The sequence below is a fragment of the Triticum urartu genome, chromosome 2 (genome assembly GCF_003073215.2).
Source record: "Triticum urartu cultivar G1812 chromosome 2, Tu2.1, whole genome shotgun sequence".
In the NCBI taxonomy this organism is placed as follows: domain Eukaryota; kingdom Viridiplantae; phylum Streptophyta; class Magnoliopsida; order Poales; family Poaceae; genus Triticum; species Triticum urartu.
This window is the reverse complement of record NC_053023.1, coordinates 19857513-19879033: the sequence shown is the minus strand read 5'-3', so window position 1 is coordinate 19879033 and position 21521 is coordinate 19857513. Positions and strand designations below refer to the sequence as shown.

General features: G+C 44.8%; 1 protein-coding gene across 1 annotated transcript; it reads left to right on the top strand.

Moving 5' to 3' along the window:
- Positions 1-18457: 18457 nt before the first annotated feature.
- On the top strand, positions 18458-19932 carry LOC125540730 (putative UPF0496 protein 5). The gene has a single exon (XM_048704307.1). The coding sequence runs from the start codon at positions 18689-18691 to the stop codon at positions 19787-19789; it is 1101 nt and encodes a 366-aa protein (XP_048560264.1). The 5' UTR covers positions 18458-18688; the 3' UTR covers positions 19790-19932.
- Positions 19933-21521: the final 1589 nt, after the last annotated feature.

Here is a 21521-nt window from a genome sequence, read left to right as displayed (position 1 = left end):
GGAGTAGGACTCCTCCTGGCGCGCCCTATGATGGCCGGCCGGCCTCCCCCTCTTGAACCATTATATACGGAGGCAGGGGCACCCCTAGAGACACAAGTTGATCCACGTGATCATATTCTTACCCGTGTGCGGTGCCCCCTTCCACCATAATCCTTGATAATATTGTAGCGGTGCTTAGGCGAATCCCTGCGATGGTAGTACATCAAGATCGTCACCACGCCGTCGTGCTGACGGAACTCTTCCCCGACACTTTGCTGGATCGGAGTCCGGGGATCGTCATCGAGCTGAACGTGTGCTAGAACTCAGAGGTGCCGTAGTTTCGGTGCTTGACCGGTCGGGCCGTGGAGACGTACGACTACATCAACCAAACGCTTCCGTTGTCGATCTACAAGGGTACGTAGATCACACTCTCCCCTCTCGTTGCTATGCATCACCATGATCTTGCGTGTGCGTAGGAATTTTTTTTGAAATTACTACGTTCCCCAACACCATTTTCTCGTGAGTGAGGAGTGGAGTCCACCCCTCTTGAGAATAACCCGCCTAACACAGAAGATAAGGACAACCTTGGTTGATACATGAGCTATTCGAGCATACAAAACAGAATGATTATTTGAAGGTTTAGAGTTTGGCACATACAAATTTACTTGGAACGACTGGTAGATACCGCATATAGGAAGGTATAGTGGACTCATCTGGAATAACTTTGGGGTTTAAGGTATTGGATGCACAAGCAGTATTCCCGCTTAGTACAAGTGAAGGCTAGCAAAAGACTGGGAAGCGACCAACTAGAGAGCGACAACAGCCATGTACATGCATTAAAATTAATAAACATTGGATGCAAGCATGAGTAGGATATAATCCACCATGAACATAAATATCGTGAAGGCTATGTTGATTTTGTTTCAACTACATGCGTGAACATGTGCCAAGTCAAGTCACTTAAATCATTCAATGGAGGATACCACCCCATCATACCACATCATAATCATCTCAATAGCATGTTGGCACATAAGGTAAACCATTATAACTCATAGCTAATCAAGCATGGCACAAGCAACTATGATCTCTAATTGTCATTGCAAACATGTTTATTCATAATAAGCTGAATCAAGAACGAGGGACACATCATATTTACAAAAACAAAAGAGGTCGAGTTCATACCAGCTTTTCTCATCTTAGTCAGCCCATCATATATCATCATAATTGCCTTTCACTCGCACGACCGAACGGTGTGAATAGTAATAAGAGTGTACGTGCATTGGACTAAGCTGGAATCTGTGAGCATTCAATAATCAGGAGAAGACAAGGCAATATGGGCTCTGGGTTAATTGAACAATAATGCATATAAGAGCCACTTCAACAATTTAATTATGGTCTTCTCCTACTGACCCCCAAAGAAAAAGAAAAGAATTAAAACTATTTACACGGGAAAGCTCCCAACAAGCAAAAGAAGAACGGGAAATATTTTTGAGTTTTCTTTTTAATTATTACTACTACAGCAGAAAAATAAACTACTACTATTTTTTTCTTAAGGTTTAACAAACACACAAGAAGAAAGCAGGAAAAAGAAAATAAACTAGCATGGATATTACAGTGAAAAAATATGAGCACCGCCATCTAGTAATGAGTGTGTGTGAACATAAATGTAATGTCGGTGAGAAATACGTACTCCCCCAAGCTTAGGCTTTTGGCCTAAGTTGGTCTATTGCCAGGGATAGCCTGGCGGATACCCATAGGTGTAACTGGGGTCGTACTGCGACGAAGAATAGTTGGGATCATACTGATGTGCAGTGGTTATCGCCTGCTGAGCTGCAGCGTGGAGTCAAGCTGCCTCCGCTCTCCTCTCGTACTCTTCTGCCTCCTCTCTGGTAATAACATATATTCCTTTTGTCTGTGAATCAAAGAAGGCAGGAGCAGGGAGAGTAATACGGAAAACACGTCGTTTATCAAAAATTAAACGATATAAGAGAGGTGATTCAGGCCTCTCGACAAACTGATGCGAAGCCATAGAGTCATAATCTAAATATGCAGGAGGCAACTCCGTATCACCCTCACGAATGTCTATCTCAAGAAAATGAGCTAAGCGGGTTGCATAAATTCCTCCAAAGAAATCTCCATTATGTCTATTATGATGCAACCTACGAGCTACAATGGCTCCCATATGATAAGATTGGTCTCCTAACACAGCACTCCTAAGAATGCTGAGATCAGGGACACACATGTGACATGCTTCATCCTTAGCATTTATGCATCTACCGATGAAGAGAGCAAAATAATGTATAGCAGGAAAGTGAATGCTCCCTATGGTAGCCTGCGTTATATCTCTATATTCCCCCACAGTTATACTAGCAAGAAAGTTTCTAAATTCAGATTTAGGGGGGATCTCTAACACTACCCCATGATGGAAGTTTGCAAGCAGAAGTGAAATCCTCTAAGTCCATGGTATAAGATTTGTCATAAAGATCAAACATGACTGAAGGAGAATTACGCGAAGATGAATACTCAAACCTCCTCACAAATGAACTTGTGAGATCATGATACCGGGGCCTTTGTTAGCCTCAAAATCCTCAAGACCGGCATTGCGCAAATATGCTTTGAATTCTTCTTTAATTCCCGCACGGTCCATCAAATTTTTTGACGGCCATTCGCAAGGCCGTACTGGAGCGTCTCTTGGTGGATCCTCGTCAGCATCGCGCATAGGAATCCTGGGTCCTTGCTTCTTAGAGGAACCACCTTGGAACATCTTTCTAAGCATATTGTTTTTCTCTGAAAAATTCTGAAATTTTTAGTAACTTCAAACAAAAGTGAACCAACTTCAATAATATTGATAGCAACTACTCCTACAAGATCCTAGAGCCTATATCAAGCATTAGAACTACTTAGAACCATATAAATTTGACATGCAAGCTCAAGAACATGGTCACCTATGCAGCAAAAATTTGCAAAGAATAAAGCACTAGAACAAAAACTAATTGGACCAATGGAGGAGTCACATACCAGGGAACAATCTCCCCAAGCAGTTTTGCGAGAGGTGCTTTGAGCAAGGAGATCGAAAATCGCAGCAAAAGTGGTTGGAACTCGTGCTTGAGTTGGTTTTTCGGGTTTGTGTGAGATAGAGGAAGAAGATGGGTGCTGGGATAAGTGGAGGAGGGCCACCGTGGGCCCACGAGGCAGGGGGCGCGCCCTAGGGGGGCGCCCACCACCCTCGTGGCCAGGTGGCAGCTCCTCCTGCGGTAATTTTTGCACAGTAAATCCTCAAATATTCCCAAAAAAATCATATTAAATTGGCATGTCATTCTGAGAACTTTTATTTTCGGGATATTTTTATATTGCACGAATAAGTCAGGAAACAGACAGAAAATACTATTTTTACTTTATTTAATATAAATAACAGAAAGTATAGAGAGGGTACAGAAGGTTGTGCTTCTAGTTTCATCCATCTCATGCTCATCAAAAAGAATCCACTAACAAGGTTGATCAAGTCTTGTTAACAAACTCATTCCGATAATCATGAAACTGGAGAAATTTCGAATAACACTAGGTTACCTCAACGGGGATATGCACATCCCCAATAATAAGTATATCATATTTCTTCTTGACAGTTGGTAGAGGAAATTCAAAACCTCCAAATATAATCGATGGAATTTTTTCAATAGAGTTGATACTATGAACTTGAGGTTGTTTCATCGGAAAGTGTACCATATGCTCATTACCATTAACATGAAAAGTGACATTGCCTTTGTTGCAATCAATAACAGCCCCTGCAGTATAAAGAAAAGATCTTCCAAGAATAATAGACATACTATCATCCTCGGGAATATCAAGTATAACAAAGTCCGTTAAAATAGTAACGTTTACAACCACAACAGGCACATCCTCACAAATACCGACAGGTATAGCAGTTGATTTATCAGCCATTTGCAAAGATATTTCAGTAGGTGTCAACTTATTCAAGTCAAGTCTACGATATAAAGAGAGAGGCATAACACTGACACCGGCTCCAAGATCACATAAAGCAGTTTTAATATAATTTCTTTTAATGGAGCAAGGTATAGTAGGTACTCCAGGGTCTCCAAGTTTCTTTGGTATTCCACCCTTAAAAGTATAATTAGCAAGCATGGTGGACATTTTAGCTTCCGGTATCTTTCTTTTATTAGTAATGATATCCTTCATATATTTAGCATAAGGATTTGTTTTGAGCACATCAGTTAATCTCATACGCAAAAAGATAGGCCTAATCATTTCAGCAAGGCGCTCAAAATCCTCATCATCCTTTTTCTTGGATGGTTTCGGAGGAAAAGGCATGGGTTTCTGAACCCAAGGTTCCTTTTCTTTACCATGTTTTCTAGCAACAAAGTCTCTTTTATCATAACGTTGATTCTTTGATTGTGGGTTATCAAGATCAATAGCAGGTTCAATTTCTACATCATTATCATTACTAGGTTGAGCATCATCATGAACATCATTATTAATATTTTCATTAGGTTCATGTTCATTACCAGATTGTGTTTCAGCATCAGACATAGAAATATCATTTGGATTATTAGGTGGTTCGGCAATAGGTTCACTAGAAGTTTGCACAGTTCTATCATTTTTCTTCTTCTTCTTTTTAGAAGAACTAGGAACACCAATCTTATTTCTTTGAGAATCTTGCTCGATTCTCTTAGGGTGGCCTTCATGATACAAAGGTTCCTTAGTCATTCTACCAGTTCTAGTAGCCACTCTAACAACATAATCATTTTTCTTACTATTCATTTCATCAAGAACTTCTTTTTGAGCCTTAAGTACTTGTTCTACTTGAGTGGTAACCATGGAAACATGTTTGCTAACAAGTTTAAGTTCACCTTTAATATTAGCCATATAATCACCCAAGCGTCTAATCATGTAAGCATTTTCTTTTAATTGTCTACCAAAATAAGCATTGAAGTCGTCTTGCTTAAACATAAAGTTATCAAACTCATCCAAGCACTGACTAGCAATTTTAGTAGGAGGGACTTCAGCTTTATCATACCTATAGAGAGAATATACCTTTACTACCTGTGTCGAGATATCGGTATCAGGAGGTTCTTCAATAAATAAAGAATTAAGATCATATGTTTCTTCAACAGGCGGTATATTAAGACCATGTATTTCTTCAATAGGAGGTAAATTCTTAACATCTTCAGCTTTAATACATTTATCTTTCATAGATTTCTTTGCCTCTTGCATATCTTCGGGACTGAGGAATAGAACACCTCTCTTCTTCGGAGTTGGTTTAAGAATAGGCTTAGTAATTGGAGCGGGAGTTGACTCAGGAGCTGGCTCGGGAGGTGCCCAATTATTTTCATTTGTCAACATATTGTTCAATAGGACTTCAGCTCCGGTGTTCTTTCCCTGAAAAGAGAACCAGCACAACTATCCATGTAATCTCTAGAAGCATCGGTTAGTCCATTATAAAAGATATCAAGTATTTCAGGTTTCTTAAGAGGATGATCAGGCAAAGCGTTAAGCAACTTGAGAAGCCTCCCCCAAGCTTGTGGGAGACTCTCTTCTTTAATTTGCATGAAATTGTATATTTCCCTCAAAGCAGCTTGTTTCTTATGAGCAGGGAAATATTTAGCAGAGAAGTAATAAATCATATCCTGGGGACTATGCACACAACCAGGATCAAGAGAATTAAACCATATCTTAGCATCACCCTTTAATGAGAACGGAAATATTTTGAGTATACAAAAGTAACGCGATCTCTCATCATTAGTGAACAGGGCAGCTATATCATTTGACTTAGTAAGATGTGCCACAACAGTTCCAGATTCATAGCCATAAAACGGATCAGATTCAACCAAAGTAATTATATCAGGATCAACAGAGAATTCACAATCCTTATCAGGAACACATATAGGTGAAGTAGCAAAAGCAGGGTCGGGTTTCATTTTATCTCTAAGTGATTCTTTGTTCCATTTAATTAATAACCTCTTAAGCTCATATCTATCTTTGCAAGCTAAAATAGTGGCAGAAGATTCCATATCAAAAAGATAGCCCTTAGGAATAACTGACATATTTTCATCATCACTATCATCATCGTATTCAGTTTCAATAATTTCTTTTTCTCTAGCCCTAGCAATTTGTTCATCAAGAAATTCACTAAGGGGCACAGTAGTATCAGGCATAGAAGCAGTTTCATCATAAGTATCATGCATAGCAGAAGTGGCATCATCAATAACATGCGACATATCAGAACGAATAGCAGAAGCAGGTGTAGGTGTCGCAAACTTACTCATAACAAAAGGTGAATCAAGTGCAGAGCTAGATGGCAGTTCCTTACCTCCCCTCGTAGTTGAGGGATAGATCTTGGTTTTTGGATCTCTCAAGTTCTTCATAGTGTCCAGCAGATATAAATCCCAAGTGACTCAAAGAATAGAGCTATGCTCCCCGGCAACGGCGCTAGAAATTAGTCTTGATAACCCACAAGTATAGGGGATCGCAACAGTTTTCGAGGGTAGAGTATTCAACCCAAATTTATTGATTCGACACAAGGGGAGCCAAAGAATATTCTCAAGTATTAGCAGCTGAGTTGTCAATTCAACCACACATGGAAACTTAGTATCTGCAGCAAAGTGTTTAGTAGCAAAGTAATATGATAGTGGTGGTAGCAGCAACAAAAGTAAAGACATCAAAAGTAATGTGTTTGGTATTTTGTAGTGATTGTAACAGTAGCAGCGGAAAAGTAAATAAGCGAGAACCAGTATATGGAAAACTCGTAGGCACCGGATCAGTGATGGATAATTATGCCGGATGCGGTTCATCATGTAACAGTCATAAAATAGGGTGACACAGAACTAGCTCCAATTCATCAATGTAATGTAGGCATGTATTCCATATATAGTCATACATGCTTATGGAAAAGAACTTGCATGACATCTTTTGTCCTACCCTCCCGTGGCAGCGGGGTCCTATTGGAAACTAAGGGATATTAAGGCCTCCTTTTAATAGAGAACCGGAACAAAGCATTAGCACATAGTGAATACATGAACTCCTCAAACTATGGTCATCACCGGGAGTGGTCCCGATTATTGTCACTTCGGGGTTGTCGGATCATAACACATAGTAGGTGACTATAGACTTGCAAGATAGGATCAAGAACTCACATATATTCATGAAAACATAATAGGTTCAAATCTGAAATCATGGCACTCGGGCCCTAGTGACAAGCATTAAGCATAGCAAAGTCATAGCAACATCAATCTCAGAACATAATGGATACTAGGGATCAAACCCTAACAAAACTAACTCAATTACATGATATATCTCATCCAACCCATCACCGTCCAACAAACCTACGATGGAATTACTCACGCACGGCGGTGAGCATCATGAAATTGGTGATGGAGGATGGTTGATGATGACGACGGCGATGAATCCCCCTCTCCGGAGCCCCGAACGGACTCCAGATCAGCCCTCCCGGGAGGTTTTAGGGCTTGGCGGCGGCTCCGTATCGTAAAACGCGATGATTTCTTCTCTCTCATTTTTTCTCTTCGAAAGCAAATATATAGAGTTGGAGTTGGCGTCGGAGGGTTTCTAGGGGCCCATGAGGTAGGGGGGCGTGCCCTAGGGGGGGCGTCCCCCACCCTCATGAGAAGGGTGTGGGCCCCCTGGTCTTCATCTTTGGCGAGGATTTTTTATTGTTTTTTCTAAGATGTTCCGTGGAGTTTCAGGACATTCCGAGAGTATTTGTTTTCTGCACATAAAACAACACCATGGCAATTCTGCTGAAAACAGCATCAGTCCGGATTAGTTCCATTCAAATCATAAAAGTTAGAGTCCAAAACAAGGGCAAAAGTGTTTGGAAAAGTAGATACGACGGAGACGTATCACACCTCGGGGCGGGCGATATGGTCGCTGGGTGGTGCAGCGACGAGGAAGAGCGGGCGATATGGTCACTGGGTGGTGCAGCGACGAGGAGGATCGGGAGATTGTCGTTTGGCGGAGCGACATGGAGGGAGACGGCTGGCTGTCGTCGGCAAGGTGACGGATGGAGATCGTTGACGGGAGCGGTGGTGCGGTGATGCGGTGCCGGAAAGTCGTCAAGATCGTCATCCAGGAGTTGGAGTCAAGGAGTTGTGTGGGTTAGCACGGTCGGTCGGTTAGTTGGTCGTCGTCGTGTCAGTCGTCGTCATGTCCAAGTGCTCGTCTCTGTGAGGAGGCGTTGAAGATTAAGCACATCTAGGTCGTCTATGTTTCTCGACGAGAGGATAAAGTTCAACTATGTGGGGGCGGTAAACCAGTGAAGGTGAGTCTCTTCAATGAGGCCATGTCTCTACATGAGGCTGGAGTGGGCGGTGTAGTCCACAGGGTGGTGTGATCCACAAGGAGTCTGCATGTATCTCGCTAGGGTGGTGGTCAAGTTCACCGGGTGGTGTTTTCCACAGGTTACTAGCAAGGCTGGGTAGTCCAAGGCATATTTGAGGTGGTCCGTAAATTCGCCAAGTCAAAATTGGGGAGAGAATGTTGGCAACAATCTAGCCAGCAATTTGACTTGTCGTGGTGCGAGCAGATGAGTCGACAAGGGATGATCATCAATGAGCCAAGTCCAGAGAAGTATAGAAGACAAAGTGTGTCAAGATTAGGGAGAGAATTTTAGAGTGATCTTGATTAGTAATAGCAGGGAGTCTACGTGGTGTTTGATATTGTTTTAGCTAGCTCTACGTGTTGTAGTAGCATTGGAGTTGGCTGTATGAGTCCGACTAGGATTATCACTTGGCCGTAGATTGGTTAGGCTGTGTTCTAGTCTAAGTAGAACTAGGAGTCCTAGCACATATAGGTTAGGCATTGGGTCGGTGCTGCTCATGTATTATATATACATGAGACGTGCGTGAGTTTTTGTAACACCGTCGAGAAAACAGAAAATAAAAAGAGGAGAAACAAAGGGCACGACAAGAGCCCTTGGCTATAGAAGTTTTTTGTGCGTGTGTTCGTCGTACTGTGATGTGATCGATCCTGTGGGCGAGTTTCAACAATTGGTATCAGAGCAAGGTTGATTTGAAGTCGTGCTTGCCCCGAGGTGGCGACCTGCTAGCGCCTCGGGGCGGGCGATATGGTCGCTGGGTGGTGCAACAATGAGGAAGAGCGCGCGATATGGTCGCTGGGTGGTGCAGCGACGAGGAGGATTGGGAGATTGTCGTTCGGCAGAGCGACATGGAGGGAGACAGCGGGTTGTTGTTGGCAAGGCGATGGATGGAGATAGTTGACGGGAGCGGTGCCGGAAAGTCGTCAAGATCGTCATCCGGGAGTTGGAGTCAAGGAGTTGTGTGGGTTAGCACGGTCGGTCGGTCGGTCAGTTGGTCGTTGTCGTGTCAGTCGTCGTCATGTCCAAGTGCTCGTCTCTGTGATGAGGCGTTGAAGATGAAGCGCATCTAGGTCGTCTATGTGTCTCGACGAGAGGATCAAGTTCAACTATGTGGGGGCGGTAAACCAGTGAATGTGAGTCTCTTCAATGAGGCCATGTCTCTACATAGGCTGGAGTGGGCGGTGTAGTCCACAGGATGGTGTGATCTACAAGGAGTCTACATGTATCTCGCTAGGGTGGATGGTCAAGGTCACCGGGTGGTGTTTTCCACAGGTTACTAGCAAGGCTGGGTAGTCCAAGGCATATTTGAGGTGGTCCGTAAATTCGTCAAGTCAAAATTGGGGAGAGAATGTTAGCAACAATCTAGCCGGCAATTTGACTTGTCGTGGTGCGAGCAGATGAGTCGACAAGGGATGATCATCAATGAGCCAAGTCCAGAGAAGTATAGAAGACAAAGTGTGTCAAGATTAGGGAGAGAATGTTAGAGTGATCTTGATTAGTAATAGCAGGGAGTCTACGTGGTGTTTGATATTGTTTTAGCTAGCTCTACGTGTTGTAGTAGCATTGGAGTTGGCTGTATGAGTCCGACTAGGATTATCACTTGGCCGTAGATTGGTTAGGCTGTGTTCTAGTCTAAGTAGAACTAGGAGTCCTAGCACGTATAGGTTAGGCATTGGGTCGGTGCTGCTCATGTATTATATATACATGAGACGTGCGTGAGTTTTTGTAACACCGTCGAGAAAACAGAAAATGAAAAGAGGAGAAACAAAGGGCACGACAAGAGCCCTTGGCTATAGAAGTTTTTTGTGCGCGTGTTCGTCGTACTGTGATGTGATTGATCTTGTGGGCAAGTTTCAACAATTGGTATCAGAGCAAGGTTGATTTGAAGTCGTGCTTGCCCCGGGGTGGCGACCTGCTAGCGCCTCGGGGCGGGCGATATGGTCGCTGGGTGGTGCAGCGATGAGGAAGAGCGAGCGATATGGTCGCTTGGTGGTGCATCGACGAGGAGGATCGGGAGATTGTCGTTTGGCGGAGCGACATGGAGGGAGACGGCGGGCTGTTGTTGGCAAGGCGATGGATGGAGATCGTTGACGGGAGCGGTGGTGCGGTGATGCGGTGCCGGAAAGTCGTCAAGATCGTCATCCGGGAGTTGGAGTCAAGGAGTTGTGCGGGTTAGCACGGTCGGTCGGTCGGTCAGTTGGTCGTCATCGTGTTAGTCGTCGTCATGTCCAAGTGCTCGTCTCTGTGATGAGGCGTTGAAGATGAAGCGCATCTAGGTCGTCTATGTGTCTCGACGAGAGGATCAAGTTCAACTATGTGGGGGCAGTAAACCAGTGAATGTGAGTCTCTTCAATGAGGCCATGTCTCTACATAGGCTGGAGTGGCGGTGTAGTCCACAGGATGGTGTGATCCACAAGGAGTCTGCATGTATCTCGCTAGGGTGGATGGTCAAGGTCAACGGGTGGTGTTTTCCACAGGTTACTAGCAAGGCTGGGTAGTCCAAGGCATATTTGAGGTGGTCCGTAAATTCGCCAAGTCAAAATTGGGGAGAGAATGTTAGCAACAATCTAGCCGGCAATTTGACTTGTCGTGGTGCGAGCAGATGAGTCGACAAGGGATGATCATCAATGAGCCAAGTCCAGAGAAGTATAGAAGACAAAGTGTGTCAAGATTAGAGAGAGAATGTTAGAGTGATCTTGATTAGTAATAGTAGGGAGTCTACGTGGTGTTTGATATTGTTTTAGCTAGCTCTACGTGTTGTAGTAGCATTGGAGTTGGCTGTATGAGTCCGACTAGGATTATCACTTGGCCATAGATTGGTTAGGCTGTGTTCTAGTCTAAGTAGAACTAGGAGTCCTAGCACCTATAGGTTAGGCATTGGGTCGGTGCTGCTCATGTATTATATAGGACGCCGATAAATGCCACACGTGTGGGTGTTAGGGGGTCTGCCCACATATTTTGTGTGGTGTATAAGAGGAACAGCCCACACACCTATGTGTGGGCAAAACAAGTAATGTCCACACACCTCTTTTTTTCTCTCCCGATCCCTCTCACACGCATGCGTGTGGGTAAAATAGATAACGCCCACACGCCCCATACGTCAGGCCTCGTACCCCGTGGTCCCACACGCCCCGCGTGACAGTCACCGCGCGTCCCGCAGTTTCCATGGTCCAGACCCTCGTCCATGTTCGTTTAACTGTAGTTGCCATGTCGCTGAACTTCGGTTGCCATGTCGGACAACTACAGTTGTCATGGTTGCTCAACTGCAGTTGCCATGTATGGTCTAGTCTACTGCAGTTGCCATGATTTCAAAACTTTAGGAGTTGCCACCCAATAACACTAGGCAGTTGCCGTGTAGCACTAAAAAAAGGTATGGCAAAAAAACATGTCCGGGTAAAAGAGAGAGTTGCCGTGTGCTCACAAGCACGCTAGGGCAGTTGCCATGTAAAGAGAAAGAGTTGGCATCTGCTTACGTGCACGCTAGGGCAGTTGCCATGTACCATGCAAAAACACATGGCAACTCGGGTAAAAGAGAGTTTCCATCTACTTACAAGTAAAGCTAGGGCAGTTGCCATGTACCCTGCAGAAACACATGATAACTGCCAGCTTTGGGTGTCGGCGAGGAGACGGGTGTGTGGGTGAAGTGATAAACGCCCACACACCAGCCCCCTTTGCGTGCGTGAAAACTGGTGTGTGGGTGAATTGCTAAACACCCACACACCAGCCCCCCGTGTGGTGAAAAAGGACGTGTGGGCGACCGGATAAATGCCCACACACCAGCTTAGTCCTACGTGGCACACAAAAACTGCTAGAACGCGTCAAGATTCGTGCAGAATTGGTTGGACGAGGATCCTTGCGTGTGGACGAGTTGCCAGACGCCCACACGTGTGGGCGTTAGTGTTTTCGATTATATATACATGAGACGTGCATGAGTTTTTGTAACACCGTCAAGAAAACAGAAAATAAAAAGAGGAGAAACAAAGGGTACGACAAGAGCCCTTGGCTATAAAAGTTTTTTGTGCGCGTGTTCGTCGTACTGTGATGTGATCGATCCTGTGGGCGAGTTCCAACAGCAATGCTGGCAATTCATGAAAGGGGAGCCTATCCAGACACCTAATAGAGATGCAGTTTAAATCAAGGTCCTTTCTACAAATTTTACTAGAGCTTATGCCTAAACACCCTATCAGAAACCATGATCACATGTGGAAGAATCTGAGTAATGATGATCTCAAGATCAATATTGACGCAACCTTCCAGGATGAAACTCTTTCGGGCGCAATGGGAGCTGCAGCCCGTGGTGGACGCGGGAATTTCATTTCAGCGGCGATATAGTTCCTACCTTACGTTGGCAGTGTTGATTCTGCTGACATGACTACAATTAGAAACGGACTGTTCCTCACAGCAAAGATTTGTTGCAACAATTTGCTTATTGAATCAGACTGTAACTTTGTGGTGGAGGCAGCAACCTGGTGCTTATGTGGGTTCAGATGTTGCTATAGTTCTCGTCTGCAAGTAGCTTGCAATGGATTTCATGAAAGTCTCATATATGCACTACTTCTGTGAAGCAAATGAGGTGACGAATGATTTAGCTAAGAGTTAATTTCGTGATAAATCTTGTAACTTTTGGGACTCTATGATCCCTGACTTTATTACTCATTATCTTGCAAATGATATGGCTATTATCTGAGGAATAAAGGCTGCTTGCTGTAAAAAAAACTGGTGGAACGAAAAGCCAGCGGATTCTGAAACTGATAATGCAGCTTTTCCATCATCTATATTTCTTTATTGACGATCTGGCTAAACAGTGACAGTCAGTACAAGCTTACTTGCATCGGGCAATTGTTCAACTCAGGAAAACAAGGTACATGCCGCCATTCCTTTTTGTTTGTGGCAGCATGGTGCCACAGCTGTGACATTGCTCACAGACGCAAGCAATAGATAATAGTGTGTTTGCTCAAACCAGCTTGCTGGAAAGCATCGTGTTCAGTCGCCATTGTTTGCTTGCATATGCCCCCTTCCTTTCACAAGCATGGATCATGTACCGGTTTTGCGTACTGAAGGGCAAATTCAGCTTGTTTTGTGTGGTTTCCTTGGTCTATGGAGACAGAGTGAAATGGTGTTGCATAGAACTATATATAGGTAGGGAAGTCTTCGACCAGAAAGTGCATTTGGTGGCCGAGCTTTATAGAGCCCTTTATTTATTTCTTTTATGGAAAATACATTTTCAAAACTTCAAAAAATTCTGAAACAAAAGAGTACACATAAGCATATACTCCACACCCCCCCCCCCCCCCCCCCCCCTCATTTCAGTGGATAAGGTGTGCACACATCCCAAAATTCAAATTTGACCATAAATTAATTATTTCATAAAAATATTCATATATAATCAATTTAGTAATAAATAAATGACAGCAGATGCACGGAGCTTCCGCTTGCGCTAGGTCTGAAGAAGAGTCTGATCACTTTGAGTCTTTTGTATGCGGTCTTTCCCTACATGTCTAATCAATTAAGTAATAAATAACTAAGAAATATTGTGTGTTGAAAAAACTCACGCATATAAAATAGATAAATTATTCTTACACTTCTACAAAAATTGTTCGTGTATTTTTTGTAAGTGTTCAAAAACTCCTCAAAATGTTAATGTATCTTTAAAATTTTAATTTGACTGTCAACAAGTGCGATATGCATGCCACAAAAGCATATCGTTGAATTCATATTAGAAAGGTATTTCTAATGCTATAATTTTTTCGCAAGCATCTTAAACAATTATGACTTTCACAAGCAATCAATCAGAAGAAAGGTGTGGTACAATCAACCAGAATTTGCACACTCTTGTAGAATCGTCTAGAAGTGCACCTCGTAATTAAGCTCTCTTTGGTCCGTAAATGAAATGAGAAAGCTAGTACAAAAGCGTTAAAGTGGGAAGAGCTCCAGCTAACGTCCTTCCTCATTGTCATTTGAGTCCTCCGTCCACATCCTTAAAAGAAGAATATTCCCAAGATCTAGACATTATGCTCACGCATGCTGTACATCCGTACTCGTCGTCTAGCTTGCGAGGCGGGATCAAAGTAGCCTGGTGTGTAGTACATCCGGCGTAAATCCCAAACCGCCTTCCGGCTCCGAGAAACGACGATCGACAGGGTGCCTTGAATTAGAAGGCCAAAATGTGTCGTTAACCCCAAGTCCCCAGCCGATGATCCACTGGCAGTGCAGGCAGCTATGTATATATAGCTATATATAGCGCACGTCGTCCTGCGGAGGTGGCTACCACTACCGCTACCATGGCATTCTCCAAGATCGTCCTGCCGTCCGTCATCCTGGCTCTCCGGCTGGTGGCCATGCTCCTCCTGGCCGGGTCGCTCGCCCTCATCGTCACCGACAAAGTCGACGTCCGCAGCGATCTCTTTGAGGGCGGCCGCTTCGTCTTAAAGTTCAAGGACATCTACACCTACAGGTGAATGAGCGATCGAGCCACCGTGAGCATGCATGCGTATGTGTATGCCCTACAGTAGTATATGTTGTGTTTAGCATACTCAACGATTGCTTAAATAGCCGGCCATGGCTCTACTATATCCTTGCTATAGTTTTTTAAGTAGGGTGCCGCTAAATGATACTCATGTACATAGTCCTCTAACAGTCGGTTATAGTCTCCTAGCCCCGCTATATCTGATTTGAAGGATCGCCGCTATTTGACATAGCCCGCTATTTAAAACACATGCCGTTTCATCTTTTTTTAAAGAAATATAAAAATGAATAATTTTATATCATACTTGTAGTGTATGACAAACAAGAAACAACACTTTTGTCTATTACAGGTATGTCGTGGCTATCGCTGCCATTGGATGTGCGTACAGCCTCATGCAGGCACCGCTCACGGCCGTCGCCATTGCTAAGAGGAAGAGAGTGATCGGAGGGACGACGAATGTGGCGCTGTTCCTCGTATGTGCCGACGTGGTAATTAAAGGATCGGCGTGTATATATATATATAGTAGTTGTACTAAAGGAGCGTCAATCAATTTGGATCAAAAGGAGTAGTATATGTTAAGTTGATCCATGAATTTCCTCGCAGATTTTTATTATAGCTTTTGCGACGGCAGCGGGGGCAAGCTACTGGTTCAGCACCGATGCGGATCGCTACATCGACGAGCTGTATCCGGACAGCTTGACGAAGGCTAACCCGGACTTCGAAAGGCTCCGCCGAGACTTGGACATGTTCTTCGTGCGTGCCTCCGCGGCCGCGTTGCTCATGCTTCTCGCTGCCAAATGCACGGCGTCTGTCTTGGTGATCTCCGTCTATGCTCTCGTCAAGTGACCATGCATGCAGTTCCTTCGTCGGTTTAAATTAACCAGCGAAACCACCCATGCATTTGCACTGCTACATTTGTAACATAATGTCTACGAATCTCATTATTAGTTTGTCATAAGACACTTGCTCAAATTACAATTTTTCCGGGTATGAATGCTCATGTTGACTATTTAACATCGCCAGAAAGATGTTGCCCAAATTTGTTCGCATTGTAATTTGGTATCATCATCTTTGGAAAATCTCTTATAGATGCATTGCTTAAAGGAATATTTCATTTTTCACACTTTAAGTTTGCAAGGTTGAAACAAAAATTGGACTCAAATTTGTTTTATTAGGACCCTAGTAACTGATACTCCCTTTGATACTAAACCTGCGACATTATTTTGGATCGGAGGGAGCGAGTAGAAATTTTAGCATTGTATGCGGGACAAACTGCAGTGGTTATCGGGACAATCGACCTTGGGGAGTTCCTTACGGCCTGCAATCATAATCCAATATCTCCTGGCAATTTCTTAACCTAAGACTAGAATCGCGCTCTGTGAGTCGATGTGCCTATTTTGTTGGTCTCCGAGAACCAACCTTCCATATAAGGTCATCCTAAACACCACCAACTACTCCCTCTGTTCCAAAATTACTGTCTTAGATTTGTCTATATACTGATGTATTTAGTCACGTTTTAATGTTAGATACATTTGTATCTAAACAAATTTAAGACAAAAATTTGGGATGAAGATAATATATTTTTTGTTGCCCCGTACTCTCATCTATGTATCACTGATACCTGCTCTCTAGATAGCGGGACGACGATAGGGTTGGCCACATGATGAACGTGATCGTTGCCATCACACATCGCCTTGCTTCGCTAGAGAGCATTTGAGCTACTGGCCATTTGGTGGTCTTTTTTCCTCTCTCTATTTTCGGTACGACACTTGAACTTGTTGTATGGATATGTTGGTTGCTTTATTTATAAAATGGGGAGAAACTCTATTTCAAGATGTTTATATCACAAAACTAATCTTGATCGTTAGCTAGTTCCTGAAGGCACGGGGTTTGTGAAGTGTGGTGCGAAGCCCCAAAGTTCTCATGGGGTAGTTCATCCTCGCCCTGCTTCAGCTCCAACATTAGCATCCTACTCTAGCCCCGGCGCTCCAAGCAGAAGTTGAACACAATGTGTCGAGGTCTATGACACTACTACCTTAGCCCGGGTACGGCCAGAGTGTCCTATCCTGATCCGCTCACACCGCTCTAACCTATGCAATCGTCACCGAGATTCGTGGAGTCGGTTTTGTTTCATTAACGGACTGAGTGGTTAGTGGGGGCTGTTTATTTAATTATTTATTTTGAAAAGGGGCTCCATGAACCGACTAAAATTGAAGATTGTACTGATGATAGTTTTAATTAAATATAACCTATATTTAGTAGGTCGAACCAATAATCAAATCGGAGCCTCGAAGCACATGCACCCTAGAAACTAACGCCGTATGCGATGATGCAAAAGCTTTTAAGTGATCGCTCCCTCGTTCACAGATTGCACATATCCGGCAAAAGCTACTACAAATTTAATGAAACTAAGCAAACGAAACACATGAAAACAAACAATCTTGGTGGAACGAAAAGCGAGCGGTTTGTGGATCTTAATTGACCGTGCAGCTGGTAATGACCACAACCAGCACCGACCTACCTAGATCAGGTAACCATTCAAACGCAGGGAAAAGGTGCATGCCACCTTTCCTTTTTGTTTGTGGCAACAAGGTGCCACAGCTGTGACATGCATTGCTCACACTTGCAAGCAACTGTGTTTGATCAAGCAACTGTGCTTGGTGGAAAGCAACATGGTGGTTCCAAGACACATCGTTTGCACAAAGCATATGCCCCCTTCCACAAGCATGGACCATGTGCCGGTTCTGCATGCGTACTCTTTTTCTTCTTGACTGGTCGATCTCAAGGGCAAATCCAACGTGCGTTTGTGTGCTATCATGGCCTGCTTTGTCTAGAGAGTGAAATGATGTTGTGTACGTAGTGACTAGGTTCCTAGCAATGTGGAAGACTTGGGCCATACTTGCGCCTAATCTACACAAAAGTTGGCAATGGTAACCATGCGAAGTTGCGAACGACGGTGCAGACAACACACATGGGCAGCATGTGTAGCTGTAGCTTGGCCAATGACGCGTAACAGTGCTTGCACCACATATAGCTTCGTTCAGAAGGCAATAGGTCCCCTAGACCGGTCAAAACAATGTAGAGTTCCTGTAGCAAAACAAAATAGTCTTATGGCAGCATTGTTCTTACTGTCATGTTTATGTGCCGTTTTAAGTGCATCAATGAATACAGAAATACCGTCCCAATGGCCTCAAGGAGATGTATAACCCTCTGAGTACAGTAGTGAGTTCTAAACATGTATAGCCGACAAGTTCAGTTTCAGAAATATTTTAGCTACAGCTAAAATCATTATTGAATTTCACTGAAATAATTTAAATTTGATTTTGATTGAGGCATAACCAGATATTTTGGAAATTCAAAATGTAATTTACACTTTTGTGTACCACAAAAATTACTGAAATATCCCCGCAGAAAAACAATTGCCGAAATATTTTAACTGAAAAACAATTATTAAGAATGTACGGAAATAAATGAAATTTCCCAATTTTCGATCAAATTCGCCCGAAAGTGAAAACCATATGCCACCTAATTAAGCGCGTTCCTCCTCAAACAAGAGATCTGGCTCTGGCAGCAACCTTTTGCCTCTCCTATCCTAGTCGTAGTCGGTCACTCCCGTGCTGCAATGCAAGACGAGAGAGAAGCAAGCATGCGCATCCACCTCTACAATTTTTGCACACACGTCGGCCGCTCCTTGCGTTGGGTTGCTTCCTCCGGTCGCCATTGCCGCCCCCACCACCCTACATAGCTTCCTCATGCGTACAAGTCATCCACCGTGCCACATTCCACGACTATAAGTTTATCAATCGTGAGCGCGCAATTCTTTCAGAGCATCACGGTCACAGTAGGCTCCAAGCTCTGTTTCTTCTCTTCTTGATTTCTGGGTTCGCCGGCCAGCCATGGGGAACCGTCACGGCATAATGAGGCCCCGGCGGCTAAAGAGCGCGCGGGCGACGGGGGAGGAGGGGCATGAGCTGGGGTCGTACGAGGCGGCGTGCAGCGCGGACCCGGAGCTGCGGAGCTTCGACGCGGCGCTGCGGCGGCGCGCGAGCCTCGCCGTGTCGGCGGCGGCGTCCGGGGTGGAGGTGCGGTCCATGTCCCTGGGCTCCCTCCGCGAGGTCACCGGCTGCCTGGTGGACATGAACCAGGAGGTGGTCCGCGTCGTCCTCGCCAGCAAGCACGACGTGTGGGGGTGCCCCGAGCTGTTCGCGCTCGTGGAGGACTACTTCGACGCCAGCCTCCACACCCTCGACTTCCTCGCCGCGCTCGACAAGGCCCTCCGCCGCGCCCGCGACTCGCAGCTCGTCCTGCACCTCGCGCTCCAGGTCCAGGATCCGGCCGTCCGGCCAGCGCGCGCCCTCGGCGCGCTGCGGAGGTTCAAGGAGGCGGCCGGCGAGCCGTTCACGGACGAGTTCTTCGCCGCGTTCCAGGCGGCGTACCGGCAGCAGCTGGGCATGCTGGACAGGCTGCGGCGGCAGAAGCGGAGGCTGGACGGTCGCCTCCGGTCGCTCCGCGTATGGCGCCGCGTGGCCGGCGTCGTCTTCGCGACCACCTTTGCGGCGATCCTCGTCTGCTCGGTGGTGGCCGCGGCCATCGCCGCTCCGCCCGTCGCGGCCGCGCTGGCCGCCGCGGCGTCGCTGCCCGTGGGCTCCGCCGGGAAGTGGGTGGACGCGATGATGAAGCGGTACCGGGACGCGCTCCGGGGGCACAAGGACGTGGTGAGCGCAATGCAGGTCGGCACGTTCGTGGCCATCGAGGACCTGGACAGCATACGCGCGCTCGTTGGCCGGCTCGAGGTCCAGATCGGCTCCATGGTGGGCTGCGCAGAGCTGGCGGAGCGCGACGAGGGTGCCCTGAGGTTGGCGGTGGAGGAGGTGAAGAGGAAGCTGGAGGCGTTCATGAAGAGCGTGGATGACCTCGGCCAGCAGGCGGACAAATGTAGCCGGGACATCCGGCAAGCCAGGACCGTCGTGCTGCAGAGGATCATTCATCACCATTAATAACTGCTCAAACACACGGAGTAGCCTAGTGTTCAGAGCTCACATATGTGATTCGTCATTCATTTCATTAACATTATAATTTAAGCCTCGTTTTTTTGAAAAGGTCATCATGACTAGTTTTATTAAAAATTAAACAGCGCTTACATCGTCCGGTAAAAGTTCACGAATACAATCCTGAGGTGAGTCCAACAAAACATTCTTTTGCGCTAGCACATGAGCAACTAAGTTAGTATCACGACTACAATGCTCTAAGACGACCTTCCGAAATCAAACTGAAGTAACCGACAATCATCTAGAATTGACGCTGCTACCGTAGAATGTCCATCGTTCTGCTGCATTGCTTCAATCAACACCAAACAATCAGACTGACTGAGGTGCATCCTACAGACAGTGCATGGTTTCAACCCTTCTGCTAGTGCTGCAGCTTCAGCCTCGTTTAGTACTACATATTGTGGTTTCAAGCAACATAGAGATTAAAACAATATGCTCACCATGGATTCTGCTTGAGTGGTCGGATCACAAGGAGCTTCTTCGGCGACATGTACTTCATTATAGCGAGCGCCAGTAGCGGTGCCCGCACCAAAAAACTGTGGGTTCAAGTACACTAATCTCTCTAAAATGTCTTCATTTTTGCACAAATATTAATGGAACTAGCCTTGCAATAAAAAAAGCTGGGGGTCAGCTGACCCCACAGCTTACAAGTCTAATCGCCCTTGGCGAGCGCCGAGCAGCCAAGGACGTGTTTACCCTGGCATAGTTCGTAGTTTAGTCTTCGGATCAGTCGTCTAGTACCTTAGATGATTTCCTTTGTTGTCAATATCAATATGTGTTTGTTTCAGTTGGGCATGCTATTTCATAACATCGTGTGCATCTTAGATACAAAGATTTGAGCGTGTGCGTACTACATACAATTGTACGCCCCGACGCGATGTTTTGAGTCAGTAATATGCTTTTTATCGAGAGATAAATGTAGGCAGAAAAAAATGGCTATGCCCGTGACATCGTGTTATAGTACCACTAGCAATGTTGTGCGTGGCAGCACGCCGCGCCCTGCCGGTGGATTTCGGCGAAGTCTCTTATGTGGTACGGAATTTCTTATGTACTACTTGTGGTAGTAACCTAAATAGCCATAGCCGTGCTATATCGACGCTATAGTCCGTTGTTTAAAGCTTTGGTAAAAAACTAGTTGTTATTAGCCATTGTTTCTTCTTTGGTAGTAATAATGACAGTCTGCCTGCGGGCTCTGCTAATGTACCCACACTTTTGTGGGGAGGACCATGTTTCTTTTGGTAGAGCATTGTCTAATCAAATACACGGGTGTCATATGTAGGCGCTGAATAACAAAAACCAATATAGAAAAGTAGAAAAATATATACTAGCAAGACTGTTCAGTATGTTTCAAAATAGTCTAACTTAAAAACTAGTTCAACGTATATTAGAAAAAAGTTCAACATGCATTAAAAAGTTCACCGTAAATAAATAAAGCTCACCATATACTATAAAAAAACTAAAGAAAAACCATCCCATAAGTAAAAATCAAAACAATAAATAAAAAAAATAAAATAAACAAATAAAATAATTAGTGACAGTAAAACTGAAACACGAAAAATAAAAAAACCAACAAAAAAATAACAGAGAACCAAAAACTTTTGTGCAAAGTGGCACACCGAACTGCGCCGGCTTGTTGTGTCTTGCTTGCGGACCGAGACTCCACTATTTGAGGCACCTGGGC

Excerpts from the sequence above, each read along its gene's own strand:
- LOC125540730 (XM_048704307.1), top strand. The coding sequence starts at position 18,689 with ATGGGGAACCGTCACGGCATAATGAGGCCCCGGCGGCTAAAGAGCGCG.